General features: G+C 52.9%; 12 protein-coding genes across 12 annotated transcripts; 7 read left to right on the top strand and 5 right to left on the bottom strand.

The window, feature by feature from the left end:
- Nucleotides 1-101: 101 nt before the first annotated feature.
- GT037_010219 (mfs general substrate transporter) lies at nucleotides 102-1,499 on the bottom strand (the record flags this gene model as incomplete). The annotated part of the gene is made up of 1 exon (XM_038935266.1): nucleotides 102-1,499. The coding sequence occupies one exon, from the start codon at nucleotides 1,497-1,499 to the stop codon at nucleotides 102-104; it is 1,398 nt and encodes a 465-aa protein (XP_038782062.1).
- A 536-nt stretch (nucleotides 1,500-2,035) lies between these two features.
- GT037_010218 (u2 small nuclear ribonucleoprotein b) lies at nucleotides 2,036-2,944 on the top strand (the record flags this gene model as incomplete). The annotated part of the gene is made up of 4 exons (XM_038935265.1): nucleotides 2,036-2,112; nucleotides 2,171-2,177; nucleotides 2,249-2,552; nucleotides 2,598-2,944. The coding sequence occupies 4 exons, from the start codon at nucleotides 2,036-2,038 to the stop codon at nucleotides 2,942-2,944; spliced, it is 735 nt and encodes a 244-aa protein (XP_038782061.1).
- Nucleotides 2,945-3,247: 303 nt separating this feature from the next.
- On the bottom strand, nucleotides 3,248-4,251 carry GT037_010217 (vacuolar atp synthase-like protein subunit d; the record flags this gene model as incomplete). Its single annotated transcript, XM_038935264.1, has 5 exons — nucleotides 3,248-3,509; nucleotides 3,558-3,942; nucleotides 4,001-4,011; nucleotides 4,065-4,177; nucleotides 4,237-4,251. 5 exons carry the CDS (start codon nucleotides 4,249-4,251, stop codon nucleotides 3,248-3,250), a joined length of 786 nt encoding a protein of 261 aa, XP_038782060.1.
- A 384-nt stretch (nucleotides 4,252-4,635) lies between these two features.
- On the top strand, nucleotides 4,636-7,152 carry GT037_010216 (pre-mrna-splicing factor syf1; the record flags this gene model as incomplete). Its single annotated transcript, XM_038935263.1, has 1 exon — nucleotides 4,636-7,152. One exon carries the CDS (start codon nucleotides 4,636-4,638, stop codon nucleotides 7,150-7,152), a length of 2,517 nt encoding a protein of 838 aa, XP_038782059.1.
- Nucleotides 7,153-8,923: 1,771 nt separating this feature from the next.
- GT037_010215 (uncharacterized protein) lies at nucleotides 8,924-10,509 on the top strand (the record flags this gene model as incomplete). Its single annotated transcript, XM_038935262.1, has 2 exons — nucleotides 8,924-9,106; nucleotides 9,175-10,509. 2 exons carry the CDS (start codon nucleotides 8,924-8,926, stop codon nucleotides 10,507-10,509), a joined length of 1,518 nt encoding a protein of 505 aa, XP_038782058.1.
- Nucleotides 10,510-12,351: 1,842 nt separating this feature from the next.
- Nucleotides 12,352-13,035, top strand: GT037_010214 (uncharacterized protein; the record flags this gene model as incomplete). Its single annotated transcript, XM_038935261.1, has 2 exons — nucleotides 12,352-12,466; nucleotides 12,518-13,035. The coding sequence occupies 2 exons, from the start codon at nucleotides 12,352-12,354 to the stop codon at nucleotides 13,033-13,035; spliced, it is 633 nt and encodes a 210-aa protein (XP_038782057.1).
- A 312-nt stretch (nucleotides 13,036-13,347) lies between these two features.
- GT037_010213 (molybdopterin biosynthesis protein) lies at nucleotides 13,348-15,620 on the bottom strand (the record flags this gene model as incomplete). The annotated part of the gene is made up of 6 exons (XM_038935260.1): nucleotides 13,348-13,930; nucleotides 13,987-14,848; nucleotides 14,898-15,119; nucleotides 15,167-15,204; nucleotides 15,251-15,291; nucleotides 15,345-15,620. 6 exons carry the CDS (start codon nucleotides 15,618-15,620, stop codon nucleotides 13,348-13,350), a joined length of 2,022 nt encoding a protein of 673 aa, XP_038782056.1.
- A 362-nt stretch (nucleotides 15,621-15,982) lies between these two features.
- GT037_010212 (uncharacterized protein) lies at nucleotides 15,983-16,782 on the bottom strand (the record flags this gene model as incomplete). Its single annotated transcript, XM_038935259.1, has 5 exons — nucleotides 15,983-16,085; nucleotides 16,137-16,448; nucleotides 16,500-16,591; nucleotides 16,644-16,678; nucleotides 16,725-16,782. The coding sequence occupies 5 exons, from the start codon at nucleotides 16,780-16,782 to the stop codon at nucleotides 15,983-15,985; spliced, it is 600 nt and encodes a 199-aa protein (XP_038782055.1).
- A 90-nt stretch (nucleotides 16,783-16,872) lies between these two features.
- On the top strand, nucleotides 16,873-19,772 carry GT037_010211 (u2 small nuclear ribonucleoprotein a protein; the record flags this gene model as incomplete). Its single annotated transcript, XM_038935258.1, has 8 exons — nucleotides 16,873-17,054; nucleotides 17,111-17,258; nucleotides 17,317-17,427; nucleotides 17,865-17,965; nucleotides 18,019-18,115; nucleotides 18,175-18,578; nucleotides 19,150-19,423; nucleotides 19,488-19,772. The coding sequence occupies 8 exons, from the start codon at nucleotides 16,873-16,875 to the stop codon at nucleotides 19,770-19,772; spliced, it is 1,602 nt and encodes a 533-aa protein (XP_038782054.1).
- A 376-nt stretch (nucleotides 19,773-20,148) lies between these two features.
- Nucleotides 20,149-23,597, bottom strand: GT037_010210 (dna damage-binding protein 1; the record flags this gene model as incomplete). Its single annotated transcript, XM_038935257.1, has 3 exons — nucleotides 20,149-20,448; nucleotides 20,500-23,455; nucleotides 23,503-23,597. 3 exons carry the CDS (start codon nucleotides 23,595-23,597, stop codon nucleotides 20,149-20,151), a joined length of 3,351 nt encoding a protein of 1,116 aa, XP_038782053.1.
- Nucleotides 23,598-23,824: 227 nt separating this feature from the next.
- On the top strand, nucleotides 23,825-25,362 carry GT037_010209 (uncharacterized protein; the record flags this gene model as incomplete). Its single annotated transcript, XM_038935256.1, has 4 exons — nucleotides 23,825-24,368; nucleotides 24,418-24,677; nucleotides 24,731-24,943; nucleotides 25,189-25,362. 4 exons carry the CDS (start codon nucleotides 23,825-23,827, stop codon nucleotides 25,360-25,362), a joined length of 1,191 nt encoding a protein of 396 aa, XP_038782052.1.
- Nucleotides 25,363-25,808: 446 nt separating this feature from the next.
- Nucleotides 25,809-27,878, top strand: GT037_010208 (glycoside hydrolase family 2 protein; the record flags this gene model as incomplete). Its single annotated transcript, XM_038935255.1, has 1 exon — nucleotides 25,809-27,878. One exon carries the CDS (start codon nucleotides 25,809-25,811, stop codon nucleotides 27,876-27,878), a length of 2,070 nt encoding a protein of 689 aa, XP_038782051.1.
- Between the last annotated feature and the right edge of the window lie 11 nt (nucleotides 27,879-27,889).

The raw sequence follows: 27,889 nt of genomic DNA, 5'->3' as shown, positions 1-27,889 counted from the left end.
GTGTCAATCAATACAGAATACCGCAAATGACTCCAGGATATACCATGGTTTGAGAGTTAGTTGATACCGTCCAAAGAAACCATACTTCTTTGCACACGAATCTAATCTTTTCTTCTGCCGCCAATGAAAAGTGCCGCCAGAACCACTGTGCATCCACAAATACCAGCAAGCACCGCGTTCATATTTCCGTACCCAATCGTCTCTCTTAGTTTCCCCGCCAGTAATGGGCCCACAGTCAGTCCACCGCTCCACACCATGCTGTTGATGCCGTAAAGTTGTGCGTACGGAGCTTGGTCGAACATGTCTTCGTTCGCCTTATAATACTTCTCGACAAGATTGCCAGCTTCAACGAAACTGGGGCTGTTGATTGCTGCCAGACCAACTCCACTCATCGCTAGTAGTCCCGCGTAGAGTGCGATGAGGTGTCCATTGTCTAGCCTCTGAATTATACCTGATTCAGTCGGAAGCCGGAGTAGTGCGAGCGCCGGTATCAACCAGGAGAACCCAAGGACAGCTGCTGGCTTCGTACCATAGCGGTCGACACACCACCCAAAGACTGGGCCCAGTAAGAAATCCGCACCGCCAAGCGGTAGAAAGAGCAGTCCAGCTTTCAAGCTGTCGAAGCCAAACTGCTCTGAAGCTACCAGTGGCACGGTGGCATCGAAAGACCCAAGCAGAAGAGCTTGCATGAAGCCGATCCAGATAGCAGTCAGAAGGCCCGCATCGCGGAACAGCATGAGGATGGGGAAGTTGCGTGTGAAGCGATTCGTAGGCTTGGGCAGGCGATAACGATCAATCGTAGAGTGGCTGTTTGGTAGGAGAGGTGTCTCTTCTGAATCTTCGTGGTCATTCCCGTCTGGTTCCGATGCATGCGAATCAGGACCATACTTTGCAGCCACCTTCTTCTCCACGACGAGCACTCTCAAAATAAAGTCGACACCAATCAAGCCTACGCCAACGCCAAAGACGCCTTTGTATCCAGTCCTGGCATATAGAAGTCCTCCAACCATGGGCGAGAACAGTCCAGCGACTGAGATGAAGCTAAAAATCGTGCCCATAGTCTTGCCTAGATTCTCGTTCCCAACGGTCTCGATCACGAGAGCAATACCGATAGTCCACACCACGCCGCCCGACGCTCCCTGCAGGAACCGCGCAATGGCTAGAACAGCAACGCTACGTCCGAGAGCAAGAAGGATAGTCGAAAGGAGAAGCAGTATAAGCCCTAGGAGAAACGGCAGCTGTCGAGACGAGGACCATTTGTCGGCTAGGATACCAGCAATGGGAGACGCTGCACAAGAAGCGGCCGCATAGACTGCCAGAAGGTTTGATATCGTGCTTTGAATCTGCGAATCTGGAAGATCGATACGGTCCTTGAGCAGAAATGGAAGTACCGGTACAATCAGTCCATACAGGAACAGATCCACGAAGGCGCCCATGCCCACAGTGAAGACGATGAACAATGGGTGTGACCGCCATCGCAGCCCTCTTGGTAAGGACATTGTTGAGATGACTCTGAGAGTTTATAGTGTGCTGACAAAACTTTGGGTCGGAACCATAAACAAATGCAAGATTGATGGTCCAGCTCACTTGAAAGGCTTCTGGAGAAGTTTCCGCACGAGCCCTTAAACATATGCTGACGTCAGTGCTCGCTGAGAAATGCAAGCGGCCAGACCACGCGTAGCAGCGACGGAAAACAGACGCGAAAACTATTGGCGATACAAAAGAAACATTGCATCGATAGAAGAGCAGCCCAGATGATGCCTACACAGTCGTCCATGTCGCATAGGTCAGCTGGGGGACTACGGCTCTTGTATTATGTTGCGAACCAATAGCCATGGCTCCTGTCGTTTTGGGAAGATAGAAAGGGCGAGACACTTGGTGCAAATGGCAGTCCCGGAGTGCTGTGCTCGCCGTCACGTGCGGACGCAGCCTAGCGTGCTTGGCGCGGATCTCGAATTCAAGCTCCCGATAGCTTTCACCCGCTAGGTGAGACGACGCCGTACAACCCCACTCCACACACAACAGTCGCTTCAAGATGGCGGACAAGATGGAGGGCGTAGTAATGGGCGGCGGTCTCGTAGACCCCAGCAAATACCCAGTGCCCATTGAAACGTAAGTGCAAGATCATGCCCAAAAGGTAGGTCCCCTTGATGCTAATGGAGAACCACAGAATCTACGTGAGTTGAAGATGAGGGCGCCAGCAGCGCACTCGCATTGCACTCGGCGGTGCTATTGCTGACAGCACTAGGTCAACAACCTCGAGGAGCGCGTTAAGATCGATACTATGAAGCAAGCCTTGACTCGAGTCTTCCAATACTACGGTCCGATTCTCGATGTTATCGCGAAGAGCAGTCTGAAGCGCAAGGGCCAAGCTTTCATTGTCTTCGACAGCGAAAAGGCCGCGCTGGAGGCGGTAGAAGAGATGAACGGGTTCGAGATGTACGGCAAGGTCATGAAGGTGCACAGGGCGAAGACACACAGCGACGAGACGGTCAAGCGAAAGGCGCCAGAACTGTTCGACGACCACAAGCGCAAGCGTCTGACACTCAAGGGTACGCGTCTTCTGCTCCTGGCGTTTCAAACACTAACCGGTACAGACTTCAAGCGCGCCGAAGAAGATGCGAAAGCGCAAGCCAATCCAGTCGCTGCAGAGAAGCCTCGCGCTGCCAAAACTGGAGCGGCTGCCGTGCCCGACGAATATGTCCGACCCAACAAGACGCTCTTCCTACAGAACATTCCCCGCGATGTCGACGAGGAGGACCTCACGACGATATTCGAGCGCTTCGAGGGCTTCAAGGAAGTGCGCTTGGTCTCAGTCAGGGCCGTGGCCTTTGCGGAATTCGAAAACGAGCAGTTTGCGATTACAGCGAAAGAAGCGACGGCCAACACGCCGATTGGCGCAGAGGGCAAGCCCATGAAGGTCACATACCAGCGGCAACAGTAGGTTACTGTACATGGATTTATTGCTATGGATTTATGCGTTTATGATACCTCGTTCGGCATTCTCAGATACAGGCTGGCATAATAGAGTCTTATTATCTGAAGGCCTATCTTCACATCTACATGGTACAATGCTCATCTCTTATTTAGCTTCGCAGACGACGCGCAGAGTTGGGGTGGAAACGGAATGTGGTCTTGGGAGGCTGTGTCGGCATTCTGGAAAGCCCGAGAGTTCAAGCAAGGACATGACGAGTTTGTCCTTGCGAGGAGATACAAGAAGAGGTCCTACTAGGCGTCCGTCGACTACTCAGAAGATGACGTCCTCGTTGTCCTCGTCGCCAAGCATGTCCTTGCTCTCGGCAGCATCTTGTCTCGCCTCACTCTCGTCCTTCTCGTCCTCCTCGTTCTTCCTCTTTGCCGCGACTCTTGCGGCTTCTTCCTCGGCAGCGTCTTTCTGCTTCTTGTTGGACACTTTCTTCAGGCGGTAAAACTCCTCTCGGTCTAGCTCGTCGAGCTCAGAGTTGATGTACTTGATAGTGTTCTCGGTGCGGGGGATAATGACGTGCTCACTGTTGGCTGTTAGTTTTGGCAGTTGTCTCAAAGGAGATGATACCCACATGGCGTTTACACGGCGGTTGACCACTTTGATGACCTCGTCCAATATAACAAAGGCAGTCTGCAGACTAGCCAGTTCCACCAGCGTCTCCACTGCCCTTGCATACGTCTCTCTGCATCTTTGTACTTGCTGACCACCCTTGCCCAGACCTGTCAGGGCAAAGTCGTTGTTCTGCTCGACGGTAAAGCTCTCGAACTGAGGCAGGAAGACACCAGAGACGTTCTCTTGTTTTGTCCGCACACGGAAGCGGGCTTGCTTTGCGGACTCCTGGATCTGGTAGCCAATGTCGCCGCCGACGGCATAGGTGACTTCGGCGAGGGAGAAAGCAGCAACCTGCATGACACGGCCCATCTTGCGCTTCGCCTCATCGATACGGCGCGTTATTTCTGGAAACGGCTTCAGTTACACGGGCACATGGTGGGGGAGTCTACGGCGTAGTCGTACCTCGGAAACGCCTGCATACGGTCAGCGAAGCTTGGGGAGGGTAGAGCAGACAGTGAGTGCATACTTGGTGAGGGCTTCGCTCTTGCGCTTCAGCAAGTCGTGGCCGGTCTGAGCGCCCTTGAGCTTGCTCTTCATCAGACCCAGCGACTGCCGCGTCGCGAAGACGGCCTCTCGTGCCTGGGGGTCGAGTTAGCATCATGGACGGTGCTGCATTGGATAGCTATCGCTGGCCGTACCCCGCTGCCAGACATGTTTGCGGCTCGAACAGTTGGTGGAGAAGGCTATGGGGCTAAAACCGAATATAGAGGCTGACAATGCTCCGGCGATAGGCTGGTAGGTGTCTCGGAGCCAGTCAGCGTGCGCAGTCCGACCAAGTGAATCCAACGGAACGTGACGCAGCTATGCCGGGGAGCTATGTGAGACGAGTCCGTGCTCGCGCGCCTGCCAACTATGCAAAGCGGGTCTTCGGGATGCACGTTGCTTATTGGCTGCAGGCTACCGCTGACCGCTCGGACTCCATCACTCTTTCCCTCAGAACTTTAACGCTGCGACACGCTCCATCAGCCGTCCAGCACCGCATCCCATCGCCTTCCTGCCCACCGCGGGCCAACACACGCCCTGGCTCTGGCGCAATCATGCCCGGCGAACTCCTCAGGACCGTCACCGCGAGCCTCTCGCGGCCCACCAAGCGGAAGATGGAGCCGTCGTCGGACCTTTTCCTCATCACCGACCAGGACGTCGCGTACGAGCAGGACATCCAGCGCAACGCGGGCAGCGTGAAGCCCTGGCTGGACTACTACAGTTTCAAGAAGTCGCGTGGGAGCATCTTGGAGCAGGCCTTTGTGCTCGAGCGCGCCGTCACCACCCTGCCGCGTTCCTACAAGTTGTGGAAGCTGTACCTCGAGCTCCGCACCAAGCACCTCTCCAAGAAGAATCCTGCCAAGTTCGCCGCCCACTATGTCAAGGTCAACGCCCTCTTCGAACGCGCCCTCGTGCTGCTCAACAAGATGCCGCGCATCTGGGAGATGTACCTCAACTTCCTCATGCAGCAGCCCCTCGTTACCACCACCCGCCGCACCTTCGACCGGGCACTGCGCGCCCTTCCCCTGACCCAGCACAACCGCATATGGGCTCTGTACCGGCCGTTTGCGACGTCTGCGTCGGGCGAGACGGCTGTCAAGATCTGGCGTCGCTACATGCAGATTCACCCCGAAGACGCCGAGGACTTCATCGAGCTACTCAAGGACATGCGCAAGTACACCGAGGCTGTGAAGCAGTACATGGAAATTCTCAACAACCCGCGCTTCAAGAGCAAGGAAGCAAAGGGGCCCTTTCAGTTTTGGACAGAGATGATCGACCTGATGATTGACCACGCCAAGGAAATCGACACGAGCGACGACAGTGGCATCAACGTCGAGAAGATCATCCAGAGTGGCATCTCCAAGTTCCCCGACCAGCGCGGTATCCTCTGGGTTGGCCTCGCACGGTACTGGATGCACAAGGGCGAGTACGAGAAAGCGCGCGATGTCTTCGAGGAGGGCGTGACCACTGTCATGACTGTGCGCGACTTCTCCATCGTCTTCGACACATATGTGGAAGCCGAGGAGGCCATGATCGGAATCAAGCTCAACGAGGCTGCTGCTCGATCGGAGAAGGGCAAGATTGATGAGGCTGCTGACGCGGACCTTGACATCCGGATGGTCCGCTTCGAATCACTCATGCAGAGGAGACCGTTCCTGCTGAACGATGTCATGCTAAGACAGAACCCGCACAATGTCATCGAATGGGAGAAGCGTGTCGCACTTTGGGGCGACAACAAGAAAGAGGTGGTACAAACCTATACCGATGCCATTGCCGCGATCAATCCGAAGAAAGCCCTCGGTAAGTTCCACGAGCTCTGGACCAACTACGCCAAGCTCTACGAATCAGGCGGCGATCTCAAGAACGCTCGTGTCATCATGGAGAAGGCTGTTAAGGTGCCCTTCAAATCGGTCTCCGAGCTGGCCGAGATGTGGTGCGAATGGGCAGAGATGGAGCTCCGCAATGAAAACTTTGACAAGGCCGTAGACATCATGGCCAAGGCCACGCAAGCGCCTAAGCGATCAAACGTCGACTACTTCGATGAATCACTGTCGCCACAACAGCGTGTACACAAGAGCTGGAAGCTGTGGAGTTTCTACGTCGATCTCGTCGAGAGTGTCAGTACTCTAGAGGAGACAAAGAAGGTTTACGAAAGAATCTTCGAGCTCCGCATCGCAACGCCGCAAACCATTGTCAACTACGCAAACCTCCTGGAAGAGAACAAGTACTACGAAGACTGCTTCAAGGTGTACGAGCGCGGCCTCGACCTGTTCAGCTACCCTGTCGCTTTCGAGATTTGGAATCTCTACCTGACCAAGGCTGTGGACCGCAAGATTGGAATGGAGCGGTTGCGAGACCTTTTCGAGCAGGCTGTCGAGGATTGCCCGCCAAAGTTTGCCAAAGTGCTGTACCTGATGTACGGTGCGCTTGAAGAGGATCGCGGCCTAGCCAGACATGCTATGCGTATCTACGAGCGTGCTACACGCGCCGTTGCAGACGAAGACAGACTGGAGATGTTCAACTTCTACATCACCAAGTCGGCATCCAACTTCGGTCTCACCTCCACGCGACCGATCTACGAGCGCGCCATTGCTGCCCTCCCCGACGGTGAGGCCAAAGAGATGTGCCTCAAGTTTGCCGAGATGGAACGGCGATTGGGAGAAATCGACCGAGCCAGAGCAATCTACGGCCATGCCAGCCAGTTCTGCGACCCGAGAACAAGCCCCGAGTTCTGGAAGAAGTGGGAGGCGTTCGAAGTCCAGCATGGAAACGAGGACACATACAAGGAGATGCTGCGCATCAAGCGCAGTGTTCAGGCTCAGTACAATACCGACGTCAACTTTATCGCCTCCCAGGCTGTCGCCCGCGGCCAGCAGAACGGTGCGCCTGCCGACGAAGACGCCGACGACGCCGATGCTGCTGGCGAGGATGCAATGGCCGCTCTCGAACGTCAAGCTCGCGCACCAGCTGGCTTCGTCGCTGCCAGTACAGGTCCTCAAGGCGGTAATATCAAGCAGGACGAAGAGGCAGCCGCGAACCCCGATGCGATCGATCTGGACGACGACCTATGATTCACGAAACCAAGGTTACTTCCCGTGCGAGTGCCTTTAGGGTATATCACCAGGTCAAGGATGGGTGGAATAGGATGAAAGATTTGCATTTTCAACGGCGTTACATGAGAGGTGACAACAACACACCTGGCTATCTTCGCAGGCTACCATGCTACTCCGGAACTATTTCGTTACTTTGTGTACATTTGGGTTGATTCAGTGCGATCTCCCTTGCTTCGGCCTCGTCCAATTTTTGAGGTTTCGACAGTCTGATCTTTGTGTTTTACTCGACTTCGATCGATACCTTGACAACTTGTCTCAACTTGTCCGTTTTGCATATATGGCGTTTTTCCTTTGTGGGGGGTTCTCAAAACGATGTCAGAGGCATCTTGGCTGGAAGAGAGCCCCTGGTTGATGGGCTGATTTCTTTTGTCGAGTGGTCAAACAAACAGTATGTTCTTGGCAACATCTTCTCCCTTCACCATGTCATATAAAATACTCTAGCCAAAAACAAGCACTATTCACTCCGTACCCAACGTATTGACTTTTGTCGGATGTACGCGGTGTGTCGCAAGCACGTTCCTGTCTCTTTCTTTAACAAGGTTGTGACTTTTGTGAGCTGTTTGGACTGTGTCTTAACTTTGAACCTCGTTCCGTAGCAACCACGGACTGTTTGCACGCATTCGGTTCGCTTCAGGTCTTTTGCTTCAAGAGCCAATTGCTTCTGATATTGGAAAGGGGGTACGGAGATTCACACATTCTTCTTTACAACAACGTAACCCTATAGGTCTCTCACCATCGAAACCGTGGCTGCCCAGTTTTGGAATCACCCCCACGTATGACTTCTATTCGTAGAATTCAAAGACTCCCCATGCCGTTTGTAATTCCTTTTGTTGTCCTTGGCTTCCAGATCGTTGGTGTTTACGCAAGTCAACTCGTGCCTGGCCATAGCCAAATATAGTGTTCCAGAGGGAAGAAGCAACGGGATAGGGCGCAGCGACTTGATCGGCGAAAAGAAAAAAGTTGATGCGAACGTATGCTAGCCTCGTGACGAGACTTGCTGGGGTGAGGAGCAATCCAGTAGACGCTTGTGCAGATATGCTACATGGGCAGGCTGTTCAATGAAAGTCCCATGACGCATCACAAGACCGAGGATGTTAATCTTTGAGTCAAGCATGCCGAGGTGCAAAATGCGACTTCTTAGCGGTGGGAAATATGATGGTGGGGGAAATTTTCATAGAGAACACTGCTTCAATGGCGCTGCGTGTCACTTGTTTCTCGTTGCTTCACGCACGCTTATGCTGTCGTCGACGAGATCAGTTACCGCTCATGCTGTATTGGCTTCGTTCTGAATAAGCACCAACGGTAGACAGAGCCCAACATGTTGAAGGCTACCAAACTTTCTCTTGCCTCGCCGAGATGCGCGAGTCCCTATACGTGTTCCCCACGATGAAGGTCCATCCCAGAACGTCACGATACCATGTCGAGCAGGCCAATATACCCCTTTAAGTAACCAGGCCCATCCCTCGTCGAATTCGGGGTGTCACCTGTCACTGCCCCAACGGGTACTTGTACCCTTAACTATGATGTAGCCTAATCTCCCAGGGTGGAAGACTTTGCAACTGGCAGCAGCGGTTGCACGGTGAACGGCAACTGAAACAACCTGACAGCCGTGTGCTACCACGTCAAAGTATGACGAGGATGCGCCAGTGTGGAGATGAGTTAAATTAGCAGGCTGAAGCTCGTCGGCATCAGCCGCATAGCGTGCACTGTTCTACCGGCCCTGGTGATCATGAAAAACGATGTGGTGGTGTGCACATGTTTCGAGTGGCACAGGGCTCAATGTGGCTCTGTCGAGTCTCGAGGCGTACCACTATCCGGGTTGTTGGTTGTTGTCGAGTCATGGGTCCGGTTGGACCTGCTCCTGTTTAGCGCAAGCAGTATTCAGACATTGAATTCCAGGCTAGTTGACGAAGTAGTTCATTGTCAAGTCGGAGTGTTCAAGCGTTGAGGTATCGCAGAATATGCTGTACGAAGACGCAGCTGTCCGGCAGTGTCGGTTTCAGAAGTGTTACAGGAGCCAGGAGAAAAGCAGATGCCTCGCCTGCTCTCCGTGATGCAATCTGCGAACGTCCAGTTGACACCATGAGTTATATACAAACTTTCGTTATCTCACTCGCCATATGCGCGTTTGCATCGCGTGTTTCCACCTCATCACAGTGCGCGAATCCACCCCGACACTTCGATGCCCAACTACCGCTTCAGTCACCGCAGTGTGTAGACACTAAAGACGAATTGCGACTGTCGCAGGATGTGCAATCATTCCAGCACCCACTATGGTCGCACAAACCCACCTGTGCCCAAAGAAAGGGCCAGGAATATTGTACTTACACCTTGTCCGAGTTACGCGGTGGTCATGCTCTGAGCATTATCGCGACACCGGTCGCTGCAGACGCAATAGCTGCAGCCTTTCTAGCACTAAAGAAGGACGACCAGAGCAATGATGGCAGCCTCGAAGTTCGCTCGTTCCCAGGCAAGGGTAAAGGCCTTGTCACTACAAAGGCTGTCAAGAGAGGAGAAAGGATACTCCTTGATTCCGCACACATCATCGCAAGCTCGCACTTTCCGACGCAGGTCACGCGTTCGCAGGGCAAAGCTCTCTTCAGTGCCGCTATCGATCAATTGCCTCAGGCAGACCGAGCTTTGGTGCTCGGGCTAGACCAGAGTTTGGGGGGTAGCAAAATTGAGGATATCATGAAGACGAACGCCTTTGCGTGCCAACTGGCCGATGGCGATGCAGACGACGCTTACATGTGCCTCTTTCCATCTGTCGCCCGGATCAACCATGCTTGCCAACCCAACGCACATGCGCGCTTTGTTCCGAAGACGATGTCGATGGAAATCAAGGCTCAACGGGACATCGCAGCTGGAGAAGAGATAGGCATCTCGTACGGCCGTATTGACTTAAAGCACGCGGATAGACAGAAACTGTACCAGGAAGGCTGGAACTTTGAATGCACATGCCCCCTCTGCACTGCTTCGGAGTACGAGAGGACTGGCAGTGACCAGCGCCGCGCTAGGTTCGCTCAACTAAGAAAGATGTTGGAGAACCTGACAGCGGAAACCTACGACGCCCAACAGATCGTAGCGTGGGAGAAAGAAGTGATGGAGATCGGTCAAAGAGAGGGTTTGGAGACTATGCTAGCCCAGGACTATGAGAGACTGGCGTACGTGTACGCAGGCCATGGCATGGTGAAAGACGCAAGACGTTGGGCCAAGATGGCTAAGGAGAGTTTATTGGAATGGGTGTTTGTCGATGGTGGACCGGACAATCAGATTAGGAGGGTAGAGGGGTTACTCAGGGAGCTGGATGGCTGAGGTGGACAGGTCATATCTCGGCTTGATAGCTAGGTCACTTGGGTTACAACGCTGCCTGAAGACGGACCGTGAGGGCTGTAAAGTTCGAGAGAAATGCACCACGCCTTACAATATTCACGTTGGATCGCGGATGGACCTCTGGTGTCCGCGTCCGGTCGCCGTGCTAGTGAACTCGTAAGATCAAGCGGTTCTACGGCGTGTAGCCCCCAGCCCGAGCTAAAGGTGCTGACTCTTCTTCGTTCCGCCCTACGATCGTGACGTGGACCGTGGGCGAAGACATGGTCGGGTCGGTCCATATCCACAGATCGTCGTTGTGGCTTCCGAATCCTCCGTGAGTCCACAATTCATCATTGATCCGTCGGCCGTGCAGGAATAGTCGTTGCTACTAAAGTCGCAATGCCTGAAAGTGATCCTCAAGAGCAGACTAAACCTCGATAGGGTCCAGAGAGTTGGTCGTAAGATGACGTGAGCGATGGATTGGGCAATGGGCAACGAGATCTCGAGAGATGAGGCTCCTGAAGGCCGTGTGCAAATTAACATGCGTAGTTCGTTGTCTCCCGGAGTCCCTGCCGGCAGCAGCAACAGGTAAAATATGTGGCTGGTGCCGCAACCAAGGGTGCCCAGATCTGCACGTACCGGGTACAGGCGAACTGAGATCTGGTGGACGATCATCTCACAGTCAGAAGAGGTAACGGTAGAGTAAGCCGCTGCGCTGAGTAATCCCGATCGAGGGGTTGACAGAGATGTACGATGAGCCGTGCCTGCTTCGGCCAATTGATCACATCCGACCTATTGACCGAGTGAACGACTCACGATTGACTTCTACCAACATCTCCAGGCAAAGTGACAGGACGGGTCGGTCGCGGCGCCGTTGTCAACGGTGATAAGTCGAATCGGGCGGGAAGAGAGTTCGATGGTGGAGATGCAGGTACGAGCCGAAAAGGGGTCTGTGATGTTGTACTAGGCCGACACTTGACCAATGAGATGCTAGATGTGGCCTACTACGCCCTGCATCTCAAACCTTCTGCCATCCTTTGGCGCATCATCGCCCCCAATCCATCATTTGCTGTGAAGCTCTCGTCGTCTTTCTCTGTCTACCTTATGCTGCTAAACTCGAGCAAAAGCACGACCAAACGACCCGTCAGCGCAAAACAAAGCAAAAGTGGCGGCGCGCATCAGCAAGCGCCACGATCGTGTGTACGTGGGTCTGAAAGCGCGCATCTCTTTGAGCAAGTGAAGGAGGAAGCGCCGTCGCGCCTTGTTGAATTAGACTTTGTCGTCTTTGTACCACTGCTTCTGAAGTCGAGGCTGTACACTTGCGTCGAACTGCTCGTTAGCTGCGTCACCCCAACCTACCGCATACGGGTCCCTGGGTCTTTGGAAGACCGGGTTTGATTGTCCTGTTTCAAATGGCGGCGGGGTCTACCCTGCAACCACCAGCTTTGCCAGCTGAAGAGAGTTGCACAGGGCTTCGCCGCATAACATTGCGAATGTAGGGCTCGAAACTAAATATGGACCTGCATGTCCTGTCGGCTCTCATATGGGATTCATTAATGGTCTAAAACGCCCTTAGTTCTCCATACTCGCAGTCTGCATCAACGCTCATTGTCAAATATTTCCGATCCCTTGCTTTTGCAAACAGTCACTCCTTTACTTCTTCTATACTGTCTTTTGTCTAATATGGTGTCGAGCCGGTCCCTCCTGACGGTCTTCGCGACCTTCATTGCGGTCGCTGCCAGCCAAAAATGTTACGCGGTCGACGGTACGGCCCTCGACAGTACATACACGCCATGCAACCCTAGCGCGAAGCACAGCAATTGTTGCGCGTCCACGGATGTTTGCATGAGTAATGGATTGTGTATGGGAACAACGAACGAGTCGATTGGCATGATCTTCTCAAGAGGATGTACAGACTCCAAGGGAAAGGATGCTTCATGCCAACAAATATGCCCTGGTGGTATGTCCACGAACAACCGTCATCTTTGTTTCTTCAACTAATCCACTACAGTTTCCGACGACTCCAACGGTCTCAAGCCGGTAAAAGCTTGGCAACTCCAAACGTGCGACTCGGGGGAATACTGTTGCCGCGGCGCCGATGATACAAAAAGCTGCTGCGACAACGCAAAGGCACCGAAAGTCACAACTACGTTCAGCGCTACCCTCCAGTTACAAACTCCAACTGCAACCAATCCTGTAGCAGAAGTCGTCGCAACCGCAGTCTCTACTGGAACCCCCTTCGAAGCCACCACCACACCAACCGCCCATGCGTGCGCCAAAGAGAAGCGAGAGACTGCAATAGTCGGCGGTACCATCGCAGGTGTATTCAGCATGCTGATAGCGGGCCTGTCTGCTACTGTCTACTGGATGTACAAGAGGGAGAAGAGACAGCGCAGGCTGAAGGAACACTACGAGGAGCAGTTCTCGCAGACCAATGCGTATCGAAAGGCGTTGGCTTCGAGTGCAGGGTCTTGCAGAGGCAGTGTGCTCCTGGACGAGCTAAAACTGAAGTCTAGTGCTTCAGAGTAAGGGTCACACACGACCAACGTTTCTTTTGTTTCACTCTTTCACTTTAGCGTCGGTGTTTCATGGTTACAGTCTTGGTGGTGATGGGGAAGGTAGTGGTGCTTTGGTCTGGTGTTGACTGGTCTTGGGTATTAGCCCATTTGGTTATGTCTTTCGGCAGTTGCGAATACCCTTCGGTGCATTCTTTTCCTTTCGGTTTGTTTAGAGGTTCGGTTATGTTACGATGATGTTGAAAAGGAATGACACCTAGAAAGTAGTTGTTAGACACCTCGGGGTGCGATAGATATATGTAGTTTAATGTAGCAAATGTGTACATCAACGCTCAACCTCTCCCAACTTTCCCATGAGCAGAGCCTCGACCTTTTCACCTTTCTTCAGGCTACCCTCACCCTGCGGCATCGCAAGTAGCGCATTTGCACCCCTGAAGCTGCCAATGCGACTACTCCTCTGTCCCCCTGTCGAGCTAGCATATAGTAGTCCGTCTTCCTTAGTCACAACTAGTGCACGGTGATACTCTGGCCGACCCTTGTCCATCTTCACATCCTCATCCAGTATGACCTTAATTCTCGGTAGACCAAGTGGCTTAATACCAGCCTGTTGGTGCAATGCAGGCAGAACAAAGAGATGGAAGCACACCACAGCCGAAGCAGGATTTCCGGGAAGCGAGAAGACAGACTTGGTTACAGGGTTTCCAGAATTGTCTTTTACTGGCACCGTGGCGAAGGTGGTGGGTTTGCCGGGCTTCATGTTTACGCGACCAAAGTGGATCGTGCCGCCGAGAGAGCGCTCGATTGTTGGCTTGAGGAGATCGAGCTCGCCCATTGAGACGCCGCCAGATGTTATGATAACATCGCACTTGCGCATGGCGTCGCGAAGTGTCTGCTCGAGGCTACCAGGTCTACAGAGGGTCAGTGATGACTGATTCAGACAATTGGGTCGCGCAATGCTGCTCACTTATCTGAGACAATCCCCAGATCGATAACTTCAAACCTGTGGCTTCGTGCAGCAGTGATGAGTGTTGGGCGGTTGGTATCACGCACTTCTCCGAGCCGTAGGGAGCCTTCTCTGTTGTGCGGGATGATCTCGTCTCCTGTGCTTAGGACTCCAACGACTGGTTTCTTGTAGATAGACACCTCTTTCGTGCCCACAGAGGCAAGGAGACCAAATTCGCCGCCGACGACTGTGACGCCTTCACCTTTCTTCAAGATGGTCTCGCCCTCTTTGACGTCACTCCCTACTTCGCGTACGTTTTCGTTCGGTTTAATCTCGTCAGTCAGTATCTCGATCTCTTTTTCTTCTTTGCCGTCGTCTGTAAGACTCTTCAGCACTGTATCTTCGACCATGACCACTGAATCGGCACCAGGAGGGAGAGGAGCGCCAGTTGTAATTCTGGCAATCTCCCCTTCTCTCAGCTCTTTAACCTCACCAGCCTGAGCGTGAGATACGATCGTAACGGGGTAGACTCCTTTTTCAAACTTGCCTGTAGAAGGGATCTTTACAGCGTAACCGTCGACGATGCTAGCGCGGAATGCTGGGACGGACTCAGTGGCTTTGACATCTTCGGCAAGGACGGAACCACTCAGTCTCATGTCTACTGGTACACACTCTACTACAGGAGCTGGAGTTTGCTCTGCGATGAGCTTAAGCGCATCGTCAACAGCAAGCATAGGATAAGGAGATGACCGGTATCTGCGTGTTGGTCCTGCGGAAGGGTCATTGGATTGGGGACGCTCTTCAGGGTTTGTATGAGCTCTAGGTCCTGCGTGTCCGCCATGACCATGACCATGGCCATGATGGTGATGCCCACATCCGGTTCCTGTTCTCGTTATCTATGCTATTACTAGGAAAGATGGCATGCCGCATACCTGTGGTCGTGCCAGCGGAAGAGAACCCAGCGTCCTTTTCAAGCTTCTCTACGCCACCCGCATGCAGAGGTCTTGATTCTGCACCAGCTGCCTGAATGCACGCATGTGGTAGTAATTTGAGAACCGCCTCCAGGTTCTCTTTGGCACCTTTGGGCGATCCAGGGAGAGTCAAGATCAAAGTCTTCTTTCGGAGACCCGCAACAGGTCTCGCCATAAGTGCGACTAATAAACGTTAGTCTGTGTCTTTGGTTCGGGTTTCCCTGACTCACAAGGTGTGACGGCATATGAAGTTGTAAGCATGCCATGTCTGCGTCTGTTAGCATTCCAGTGGACTTTCGGGAGAGATGGCCTACATAAGACCGGGGGCATGTCTGTCAATCAATGGCGTAACTGCCTTGTTGCTATCAGCTGCCTACTCTCCACCAATATACAGAATGGAGCGCGCACCTCTGGGGTGACATCTTTGGTTGCAAAACCAGTGCCTCCACTAGTGACAATCAGATTGATTGGATCAGGGCCGTCAGTCCAAGTTCTAATTGTCTTCTGAATCGTGAGAGCATTGTCGGGCACGATCTCAGTTTCGCTAACATGCCATTGGTCGTTTCCGAGATCGCCGAAGACTTTCTTCAGCACTGGTATGCACTTGTCGGTCGATGGGTCTTGGGAAGCAGTCTCAGATACTACCAAGACTGCTGCTTTGAGCTTTGGATTTGGGGTGGCCATTTTGATAGATGTCAGGTTAAGTCCAGGCGGAGTAGTGCGGACATGCCACTCTGGTGACGTTGCGCACGGACCAAAGATTGCATTGATTCTCAACTCCGCGCAAGGGGATTACACAAGCATATTTGATCTGGAAATCGATAAATGACATTTAACGCCGATACTCGCTCATATTACATGCATTATACAAGCGCCTCCCTATGTACATGGTACAACCTCTACAAATGACGTCCAGTAATCTCTCGACCAGCTCCACAAGCTGGAACTTGAACGCCTTCCTCCTTGGCGTCGTTCTGAGTGGGACCAAGGTCCGATGTAGTCCGTATAATTGTGCCCGGAGGCGAGTCTGTGAGAATCTTGTGCGCTCACTGGAAGTCCTTGGCATTGCTCTGCATGAGCAGCCCAATAATGAGACCAAATAGTCCGAGAATGGCGGCGAAAATCTCAATGGTAAGAATCTTGACGAACCTGGGATGGAGTTAGCAGCTAAAGATAAACGCAAAGATGGCAGGCGCGTACATTGCAGGATCGGCAGCATCAGCCAGCGCAGCACTACTTCCGTTGATGCCTACGCATACACCGCAGATGAGGTTGCACATGCCCACAGTGATGCCGGCCCAGAAGAGCGCGTATCCAGTGAAGTAGTTGGAGCCGGAGTAGAGCAGCTCAGGGTCGGAGAGCTGGTTCATCTTGGAGGAGAAGATGATGGCCATGATGACACCGTAAATGGCGACGACTTCGCAGAAGATGATGGAGATCAAGTTCTTGGTTCGTATCCGCGGCGCCTTGACACCTCCACCCACGATGGACACACCGGTTGTCCAGATGCCCCTTTGCGACAGTCAGATGGCATGCGTACAGAAATCCAGGCGCGAGACATACCATGCCGAGCCCACGACAGAGAGACCAATGCATAGCGCAATTCCGACACTAGCAAATGTGTATGGCGAGATGCTTTCGAGAAAAGCTCCGACCTGGGGTACAGTCAGTCGTGTGCGTGCTGTCGAGGTGCAAACGCGTGCGTACGTTGAAGGCCTCTCCTTCGTTGTTGAAGAGCATGTCTGGCCGTCGTTAGCTATTGCCTGCGCCCCTGCGCGCTGTACATACACAAGCCCACCACACCGAGGGCGGCAGTCGCACCGCCCGTTCCATAGGTAAGAGACATGTTGGGTGTGCTGGTCGGCGAGTAGGAGATGGATGGGAAAAGTGGCGGCTGGAGCTTCGTCGTGATGGACTCGCTGCGAAGCTGGCGATGATGCACCTGGGCAGGCGGAACAAGCCGCGTCGCGCTAGTGCCGGGCAGCTTAGTAACCGCCTCCGCGCCCCCGTCACTCTTCCCGCCCAGGCGTCACCTACGCCAGACCACCAGCTCGTCGCAAACACCAGCACCATGGCCACCGACAACACCAAGTACTATGAGCTCTACCGCCGAAGCAGGTACTGCATCCGCCTCTGCAAGGGCTTTCCCGTGGGCGCTGGCTAACAGAGGACAGTCTGGGCGGCTCCCTCACAGACACGCTCGACAACCTCATTACCGAGCGCCGCATAGAGCCCCAGCTCGCCATGAAGATCCTCTTGAACTTCGACAAGGCCGTCGCCGATGTGCTCTCGGAGAAGGTCAAGTCGCGCTTGACATTCAAGGTCAGTTGCGCAGATGCGACCAGTGGGAAGCATGCCATACTGACGTGCGCCTTTGCAGGGACATCTCGACACCTACCGCTTCTGCGACGACGTATGGACCTTCATCATCAAGGACATCAACTTCAAGCTGGACAACACGCACCAAGTCCACGCCGACCGTGTCAAGATTGTTAGTTGCAATGCGAAGCGCCCTGGCGAGGCCTAGAGCTGTACTATATCATCTTTCTGGCGTTAGGGATCAACCAAGGCTTTCACGATACCTATGGCATAAATAGGAGTTTGGGATCGGATGCGCATTTGCGCTGGCTGTATGCCGATAAATTGAAATCATTATGACCTGCATCTCAACAACTACTACTTGCTTGTCGTGAATACGTGACCAATTCAAGCTTGACTGGTAACAGAATGTAAATGAGAGCATAGGACGAGTGGTTTGAGATAAGCCCCAATATGCACAAGAAAAGGCTGCCTCAAGCATTGAGTCGACATGCAACCTGCATCGACTACCCCATACATTGACTAAGCGCGGAAGCGCATCCGGTACCTTGCAGATCATTAACCAACGTCTGTCAATCAACATCGACCTCTTTCCCCGCAGCACCCAAGACGGCTGCGACCATGTCTCTTCCGCAAACTAAATCAGCCTGGCTGATGCTTGCCATCACCAGTGGCGCATGTGCAGCTTGCAATGGTGTCTTCGCGAAGCTGTAAGAGACCGTCGCGTTGATCCAGCCCACGGTGCATGCTGACAATGAGGTAGCACTACAACAGAGCTCACAGCCTCCTGGTCAAGCTCCATAGCCCTCGCATTCGGGCTGAGTGCTTCTAACAAGATTGTTGAATATGCGATACGAGGTGTACGTCCTTCCTCCGCCCATACCCATCCGTACTCGCAGATTACTAACACGGCGCGCAGCTCTTTTTCGGCATGAACCTCCTCTTCAATGCCATCATGTGGGGTCTCTTCACACGTGCCCTTACCCTTGCTTCCTCCACCGTACGCGTCAGCATCATAAATACATCTGCCAACTTCATCGTCACCGCCGTCCTCGGCTTCATCATCTTCAACGAAAGCTTACCGGGACTGTGGTGGCTGGGTGCAGCAATGCTAGTAGCTGGAAGCGTGATTATCGGAATGAGGGAAGAGACGGAAAAGAAGAGTGTGGTAGCTACAACAGGGGAGGCCCCGCTTCTCGACCGCGACGGCGATGCGAACGCCGAGGGCTTTAGGGACGACGATGATGAAGACGAGGATAGAGTCGAACTCAACAGTGTGAAGAACACAGGAGGGGACAGTAGCGATGAAGATGGCGTGTTGAAGTAGACCAGACGCAGATGCGTTGTTATGATAATACACAATTCGGACCCTCTGAACTGGAGCCTGACCACCTGATTACCACGGTACCACTCCTATCCTCCCCCCCTCATTCGTCGTCATCGAGAACGCTCGTTTGCCTCAACGGATTTATTCGAGGGACCCGATCAGCTTATTGGAGGATCTATGACGTCCAAGGTAGGTGCAACACGCTCCCGCTCCATCACCGCTTGAGTTGGGACAGTGCATTTCCATCGCATCCAGAACCACTCTCTTTCACTTTGACCTTGGGAGTAGCAGTGAGTGCGCAATCTCTGGGCAGGAGAGTATTTTATAATCCGGTTCGCTTGCCGCCCACTACCTTTACCCAAAATCCGACGCGCTCTTTTCCTCCCGTTTTCCCACAATCCACCGTCAACTTTTCCTCCTACATTCCCAAAATTTATCGCAAAATGCCGAACTCACCAACCCCTGGCCTTTTGGATGCCACCGCTTCTGCGTTTTCTCCTGGTCAAAGTACGCATCCCAGTCCTGCCCCTAGCGAGCGCTTCTCCTCTCCTTCAACGCCCCTCTCAGCTGTGGACTTCCAGTCCCAATCCCAATTCCAGCCACAGCAGTACTTTGGCCACAAAAGCACCCCGGGTATCAGCCGTTTCCTATCTTCAACGGCTACACACAAGCCTACGAATACCACGCTACTCCACCTCCTTACTCGACACAGACCCAAGGTGCTGCTTCTTGGCACCCTCAGCAGGATAATCATGTCAGCTACACTGTCAACCCGAATGAACCTTTTGCAGATCAGTTTATAGAGCTTCAAGGTGTGCGAAATGGTTACGTCCCAGGCCAGGTAAGTTTCAACTGTACAAAACCCGCGTGAGACAAGCACTGACTTTGTACCTTCACCTCTACAGAACACATGGTACCACTATGGCAATGGGAATTACATCAACAACTACAACAACGACGTTCCCAAGAAAAGTACAAAGAAGAACAAGCGCAAGAAGAACAGTAGGTTCAACAAGGTACGAGACCGCGCTGTGGAGCAGATGGGGGAGTCTGCCACTCAGGCCGAGCCCAAGCCCAAAAACGAAACCAAGAAACAAAAGGCAGAGCAGCAGAATGAGCCCAAGAACAAGACCAAGATCAAGGCTGATGTCGAATCTGAGGCCAAGGTCACGAGCATTATCGGTGGATAAGACTGAGATGTTCAGGTCTTACGCAGTGGATACTAATGGTAGAGCACGATTTTGTGGCTTATGTGGACAGCAAAGACGTCTCAAATCGGTAGTGGAGATGGTAATGGTAATGAAATATGTTGAGATTCGGAATGTACGTTAATATAGCAAGCAAAGAGATCAGGTGACATGGTGAGGTGGAGCGCGTAATGAGTATTGGTACAAAACTGAGCGAAGGCGTCCAGGATTCAAAGATGGATATTAATGATGGGATTCATGAGTTAGTCTGTATTTGCGCAGTAATAGAGTCGAGCGTTCATTTTCTTTCCCTTTCTTGGTCCAGCAACGAGTAATCCGAACTTATATTCTGAGCCTGGCTATGTACCTGTCTCTATCTCTAATGCAGTCGCCTCAACCCCTCAATCATTCCCTTGACCTCCTCGAGCTCTACACCCAAACCTGCGATTGCCTCTCTCTGTATGTCTTCGCTTACATCCAGGAATCTCTCCACTAGCTCTCCGTCGACAAAGCGCATGGGTTCCTCCTCCTCCCTGACGGTGTTTTTGAACGCGCGGAATTTGGCAAATATCATGTCACCAGGTGTTTCTACCAAGGCGCCAAGGTTAGATTGGAGTGTCATGAGGAGGTTTTGATGTGTGGGAGAGATGAGACCAAAGAGGTAAATCGAGCCTTCGACCTGTATATAGGTTAGTATCCGCGCGTGACAAGTATTGTTAGGTAAACCTACAGTGCCGACAAACGCTCTGGGTACGACTGCAGCGTCCGGGGTTGTCAGGACATCAATCCGACGTATTCTGTTGACCATCTCGCCAAGTAGCATCTCAGAGCTAACGTTCAACCGCCTCTTGTCATCGTCTGTGACACCTTTCGGGTCGCGGTACAGGACCATCAGGTTCCCTTCTGCGTCGCTTTCAAGGAACGTGTTCGTGTCTATCTCGGCCACAGACGTTGCCCACGTAGTCTGGTAATGTCGTGCAACCTCTACAAGCTTGTCTGGTAGACCCGCCTCGCCCTTTGTGTACTCTACAACGGCGAGCGACTTCATGAGATCTGCTATGGCGATCATGGTACCATTGACCGTAACATCGATCGGTGCAGTTGAGCACCTGAACGAGGCTAGCTTGACCAGATCAGGTGAACTTTGCGTTCGGAACTCAACGTCATAGACCACGATGGTCTTGATGAGTGCTGCGACAATCTTGCCTTCGCAAATGGCCAAACATCTACAGCCACCCTTGACGGCGATCTCAGTGACGAGCTTTAGTACGCGTTCAGGTGTCACTTCTAGGATAATTATGCGGCCACGTTCTGCAGTCGCGTTCTGGTCGTCAAGGTATGCAGTGCCGACGACGAAGCGCTCTGCAACGCCGCCTGAGCCATCCGGTAGTTCGCATCGCATGACGCATTCGACCAGCTCCTCGTCGTTGAGAGCGTATGTATCGAGCTCCTTGAATTGAATCTCATCAACGAGCTTGAAGTGACTTAGCATAATCTCCTCGCCGTGTTTCAATATTCTTTTGATGGTGCCAAGACCGAAAGCCTTCAGACTAGGCGAGTATGATATTCTTCGTACCGTTTCGTCGACCTTTAGAGTCTGTACGTGCGTCGTCCGTTCTGTGTCTACTATAGCAATACGGAGATCTTCCGAGGTTGCAATGGCTACAGAGCCAGGGTATGCTTCCGAATCGAAAGGACAGACAGTGGTCGCCTTTTCTGCCGTAACAGCAGAGTATACAAGACGACCCTCCGATGCGTAGATCAACGATGGGTGTTCGCATGTTGCAAAGACATTGAATAGGCCATCGCCTCGCGGCAAGGCACGGAAACTAGCTTCACGCGTACCTAGCACGATGCTTTTCCTTCCAGTGAGTTCATGTGTCGACGGATCGTAAGCATATGTGATGACGTTTCCGTCAGCCAGTGCAGCGAAGAGAGATGGCGGTTGTTCCGGGAAGATTTGTGTCAGCAATAATGAGCGAGGAACAGACTCTTCCGATATCTGAACAGTCTTGACCGCCTCCAAAGTATCGAGAGAGCATATGGCGAGTTGCGAGTTGCTCCAAAAGCCGATGAAGCATATCGAGCCCGAGACCGAGGGAAGAGCAACGCAGGCGACTTGACTCTCGGCACCAAACTTCTTCTCTTTGATCACCTGTAGACCGTCCGTCAGGCTCAATGAGACAATAGTAACGCCCCCTAAGGAGATCAGGACATGGCTATCGTTGACTGATGCAGCCGTGATGGTCTGCCCATCCGTTGGCATCCATTCAGACCTAACCATCCCGCCGTCCAGATCGCAGATTCGAGCCCGTCCGTTGGTAACCTGGACGACGCGGCCTTGTGAGATGTTCGCCGTAGCCAACGTTGTCTCTTCCAAAGCGAGGGAAGCAAATTCATCCACCTCTTCTACCTCACCCTGGGGATCGAATCGAAAGATGCGCGATTCGTTGACGAAGCTCACTAGTAATGTATCTGCGTACTGGGCAGAGGCAGTCGACTTCAGGCTGAAGAGATTGGAGATGTGTTCCATTTCACCCAAGACACCCAAGTCTTCCAGTCCGACTCCGCTTCTGACGCTTCGGAGACTCCCATCCTGATAGGCGCCACTGCCAGTCACTATTCGCGCTTGGCCAGAAGAGTACTCGTTTGTTTGTCCTTCACCGGATCTGTTGCCCATATCCATGATTGTAAAGTCAAGTATAGGCGCGATGTTGGAGAATGTCTGGACAACTTCCATGGACTTCTCTGCAATCTTGATGACCTGCGAATCGCCCTGGTGCGATCCCACGAAGACGTAACCGGCATCCAAATATACCAATGTAGATGCTCGAGACGTCTGCCCAATTACGTCGAGCTTCCATGACTGAACTCCGCCTTGGCTGTTCAAGACCAACATGAACATGTATAAACGACCGTAGTCGTCGGCAAGCACGAATCTCTGGGCGTCAATGCGTTCCCAAGCTACGAAGATTGTCGCCTCGTCCAGTGGTTCAGTCTGCAACTCTCCACTCTCGTCATCATAGTACCCGATAGACGTCTCCCCGACCACTATGAGACCATGCGAAGGCTCCTCGACAGGTATCAGGTGGCTCGAACCAAGTTCCAGTTCGCTTTTGCACGTATCCCCTTCTTGTAGTTCCACTTCCTCGTTGGCAAACGCCAATTCTCTCAACTTCAGCTTTACTTGAGAGTGCGTGTCTTCGTACAGCAGAGCCATCTTCGGTTTGTCCTCGAATGAGCGTGGGCGCAAGAATGCAGACGAGCGGACGAACATCTCGGGTAATCTAATGGGTTGGGGATCCCCCAGATGGGCAATGTCTGCCTCTTGCTTCCTCTTCTTGCCCCTTTGGACTAGCGGTATGACGGTGACGATGCCTTCGTAAACCTCGACTGTCATGAATCGCCCGGTTGGATCTATGTGACATCTCTCTCCTGTTTGCGACTCTCTCGCAGCATTGTCGGCCACACTTGCAAACGACTTTTCCGTGTGTAGTTGTTTCTTGTCGGCGTTCCATGAGAGGGTAAAGTACATGTATCGATCGGTGCCGACAAAGAGATGGTCGGTCGGCGATAGCGCTGGGCGGAGCTTCTGAAGCATAGTGACCTTGCCATAGATGGCTTTGGAGTGCTGGAGGGCCAATCCATCCGACGTCTGCGTATAGAACTCGAGTCTGTTGGACTTGCTGCAAACATGTTAGCATTCTATCCGCACTATACATGTACTGCTTACGCGACCACGAGGCAGTCCTCCTCCGGGGCGAGGAAGTTGAGCTTGAGCGCATGTCGAACGCTGCTTGGCCGGTGGATGGGTGCTATGTAGGCCATGGCGAGGTTCTACTATCTTGTGCAGCTTGCAGATTGCTCAGAGAACAGAGACGGGGATTGTCGCTGTTGACGGGCTGGACATATCGGATGCATTCCGTCATTGAGCTGCACGGGCCGCGGCTCCACGCGACTTCGCGCGCGTTGCGGGGCGGCTTAACTTTTGTAACTTTTGGGTGACGGCGAATCTTTTTGCTTGCAGCCCCGACGCGCCCACAGCTGCCAGCACAATGGCCAATTCAGCGGTCATGGACATTGAAGACGACGACCCTGTCGTGGCCGAGTACGATGTCTACATCACCCCCGAGGTGGCCGAGCAGCAGCTCTACGTGCTGCAGTACCTGAACCGCCCGCCAGACCAGCCCTTCACCAAGGCCACCGAGAGCCAGCCCTCGGAGCTGCGCATCAAGAAAGACTCTGGCTTCGTCGAAGTCGACGTCCCCATCAACATCCACCGCAACTACAACCGTGTCGCCGGTGTGCGGTGGGGAGAGGCCATGCGCAAGACCAAGGGTTTCGGCCAGAAGGCTTTCGGTATCGCCTCTGGCTTCGAGCGTACTATGCCTCGCAGTACCAACCGCCCTGGCGCCGCCGGCGAGGGAGCTCCAGCAGCACCCATTGCGACCGACGACGACGACAACTTTGAAGAGTACGTCACTCACTTCGACGACGCCAACGAGAAGGGACATGTCTTCAACTCGCAGACGTTCGGTGGCCAGATCATGCACGACGACGGCAAAGGCCCCAGCTATATGCTCGGCACCTTCCGCGATAGTAAGCAGTGTACAGCGAGAGCTGCAGCTACAAGACTGACCCGGTGCAGACGAACTCCACCTCACCCGTTGCAACGGTCTCGTCCAGCTTCGAACACAGTTCCACCACATAGATGCCTCCGCTCAGCTAGAAGCCGTCCAGCGCCGCCGCGAGAAGGAGTCACAGGAAGGCGCCAAGGTCGCTGAACCAAAGGCTTTCCTTGCCCAAGTCAAGAAGACGGGCGGTGACACGGCAGCAGAGCTGACGCAGGCCTTTATGAAGTCAACAAACCAGGAGCAGTGGCAGAAGCTCGACTACTTTGACGAGAATGTGCGTTGCCTTTTGCACTCATACTCGCTGCTAATGGGCTAATCATTCTGTAGGACGAGCGCGCTTTCGACGCCTACCATGACCGACTGTTTCTTGCAGATGTTGCGTCAGCACCCAAGCTGCAGTCCAAGATCGACAACAACGAGTTTCTTGATGCCATCAGTTCTAGCGGCAAAGGCGGCAAGAAGAAGCCCAGGCGCGGCGCCGAGGACCTCATCGAGATATCCGACGACTCCGACGACGAGGAAGAGGCTACCGAGCCATTAGTGAGTTGATCAAGTGGATTTCGCGCCCATGACACTGGCTGTTGCGCGAAAGAGCTTCTCGCAGCATCATCGTTATCGGATATGGCAGTCGACATCTATCTTCTCATTTACATACTAGATACCCCAAAATATTATTCAACTATTGTTACACGACGCTACAGCAGGCCTGCAACCATCGACACAGTCATCGTCTTTTCACGATGCAGAAACATCTCATGACAGAATGCTAATTTGACTACTTTTAGTTTGATGTAGACCTGGGCTACGAGGTGGTACCACAGAAAACTCGCGGCACCCGACTTTTGCACACTGAGTCGGGCTGGCAAAGAGTTCACGCTATCGACTGGTACTATTTCAAGATCTGGGGAGGCAGGAGACGTTATCCCGCAGCTTTTGGTCACGATGCTGCAAGATTCTGAGCAGGTAATACCAGGTATACGAAGAAAATATACACTCTGCGGGAAGATAGTGTACCAGATATGTTATCGTGTGATAAATGCGGAACGTTTGTCGTTGTCGACCTGTAACTGAATACTGGTGGAGGAAACAAGGATCCGCTAGAGCTGATTCTCTATGTATGTCGACAACTTCTTGTCTCTGAGAATGTCTGCCCATTCGAACCATCGTTTTCCAGAAGTCGAACAAGCGACGAAGGAGATAGAGTAAGATAGAGCTTGCGTTACGAACGCTCAATCGTCTAGTCCCGATCGAGCTTGGTGCTCACTCGACCCAGTCTATCTCTCCACACCTCCACCTCACTGCATCAGGTTCACGTGAATGCTAACTTTTATAACACGTCTTTAATCTAACCAGCGTTCCATCTTCCTACAACTATCCACACCATCTCAGAGCCCACAGAACCAACATGCCAATCCCAACCCCACCTTCCTACCCCAGACCAGACTTCCTCCGCGAAGACCTAACATGGACATCTCTCAACGGCCCTTGGTCTTTCCTCTTCGACGACAACGATGTTGGATTAAACCAGGGATGGCATTTGACCAATCTCCCAGATAAAATCACCGTCAACCCCACCAACACAAATAGCGCCGAGAACACCGAAGCCCATAGCATTACAGCCAAGATCGCCGCTGGAACTCAAGAGCTGTTACAGGGGAATCAGTTCAAGAACGATCATACTGTGCATCAGAAGAGGAGTATCCAGGTGCCGTATGTTTTCCAGTGTCCTGCCTCTAGGATCGAAGAGAAAGGTGTGCATGAGGTGTTGTGGTACGAGAGGGTTGTAGAGGATTTGAGAACCACAGAAGAGAAGGCAGCTGGCCATCGTGTGTTGCTGAGATTTGGAGCTGTTGACTACGAAGCCAAGGTTTGGCTCAATGGGCGCTTCTTTGGTGGTCATCGCGGCGGACATGTCCCTTTTGACATTGACATCACCGATGCATTTACGACGGAGAAGACTCAGAGACTCACCATTCGGGTGTTCGATTCTGCGCACGACTTAACACAGCCGCGTGGAAAGCAGTATTGGAAAGCTCAACCGGAGAGTATCTTCTACACGCCCAGTGGCGGTATCTGGCAAAGCGTGTGGCTTGAGTCAGTGCCTGTGGTGGCGATTGGAGATGCGAGTACAGGCACGCTACTCAAAAGTAACGAAATCGAGAGTGGCAAGCTGGAAGCCAGCATCAAGATCCTTGGACGGCCCGCTGGGCATGCGTATAGTGTAGAGCTCGAAGCTAGCCTAGCAGGCGTATCCGTCAGCAAGACAGGAAAGATTGACTTGCCACGGGACTCAGACACCGCGTCACTGAATACCAACATGCGGCTATCTGCATTACAGGCTTCACAACTGCCGGCAAGCCTTACATCTACCGCTCCACTTTCCGACCCGACAGCATGGCTCGACAACCTAGCCCTCTGGTCTCCGGAGCACCCAACACTCTACGACCTTACCATCCGTTTGTACGACAGCGAGGACAGGATCGTTGATAAAGTTCACACAACAACTGGCATGCGCTCCCTGCACTGGAACAACTCTACCTTCCGCCTTAACAACCGCCCCTACTTCCAAGCGCTCTTCCTCGACCAAGGCTATTGGCCTGAAACTTTCATGACACCTCCATCCTCCGACGCACTGAAGCTAGATATCGAATTGACCAAAAACATGGGCTTTAATGGATGCCGCAAGCACCAAAAAGTCGAAGACCCATTGTTCCACTACTGGGCCGATCGCCTTGGCTTGTTGGTCTGGGGCGAAATGGCAAACGCATACGCATTCTCCGAGGCCTATGTAGAGCGCATGGATCAAGAATGGCGGGAAGCGGTCCTGCGGGATCGCAATCACCCTTGTGTAGTCGCTTGGACGCCAGTCAACGAGTCGTGGGCGTACACTGATCTGCATACAAGCAAGCAGCAGAGGGATCACATCAGGAGTCTATACTATGCGACCAAGGTGCTGGACTCGACGAGACCCATCAACGATAATTGTGGCTGGGAGCATGTCATGACGGATCTGACTACGTTCCACGATTACGCTGATGCGGATGAGCTTACCAAGACTTGCTCGACCTTGGAGGGTATCATGAAGAAGCAATCAAATCGACCAACGTTCCTTGCGCCCATTGAAAGCCTTTGCGATCCAGGATCCAAACACACCCCTGGCGCACCAGTTATATGCACAGAGTTTGGTGGAGTCAATATCGCGCGAGCGGCTGCGGGTGCAGAAGAGGATAGGACGAGGGACTGGGGCTACACCACTGCTACTGACCCCAAGGATCTGCTCAAGCGCATCGAAAAGATGATGACGGGAATCGTTGATGGAGGGTATTGCTGTGGATTTGTGTACACACAGCTTACAGACATTGAGCAAGAGGTCAATGGAGTGTACACTCCCGACCGCAAAGAGAAATTGGATGCTACGGAGGTGAAGAAAGTGGTTGAACGCGTCATGGAGAAGTATGCGCAAATGCACAAGTAATTGCAAAGATT

Source organism: Alternaria burnsii (genome assembly GCF_013036055.1).
Source record: "Alternaria burnsii strain CBS107.38 chromosome Unknown 726, whole genome shotgun sequence".
NCBI lineage: Eukaryota > Fungi > Ascomycota > Dothideomycetes > Pleosporales > Pleosporaceae > Alternaria > Alternaria burnsii.
This window is presented reverse-complemented; position numbering and strand designations above follow the sequence as displayed.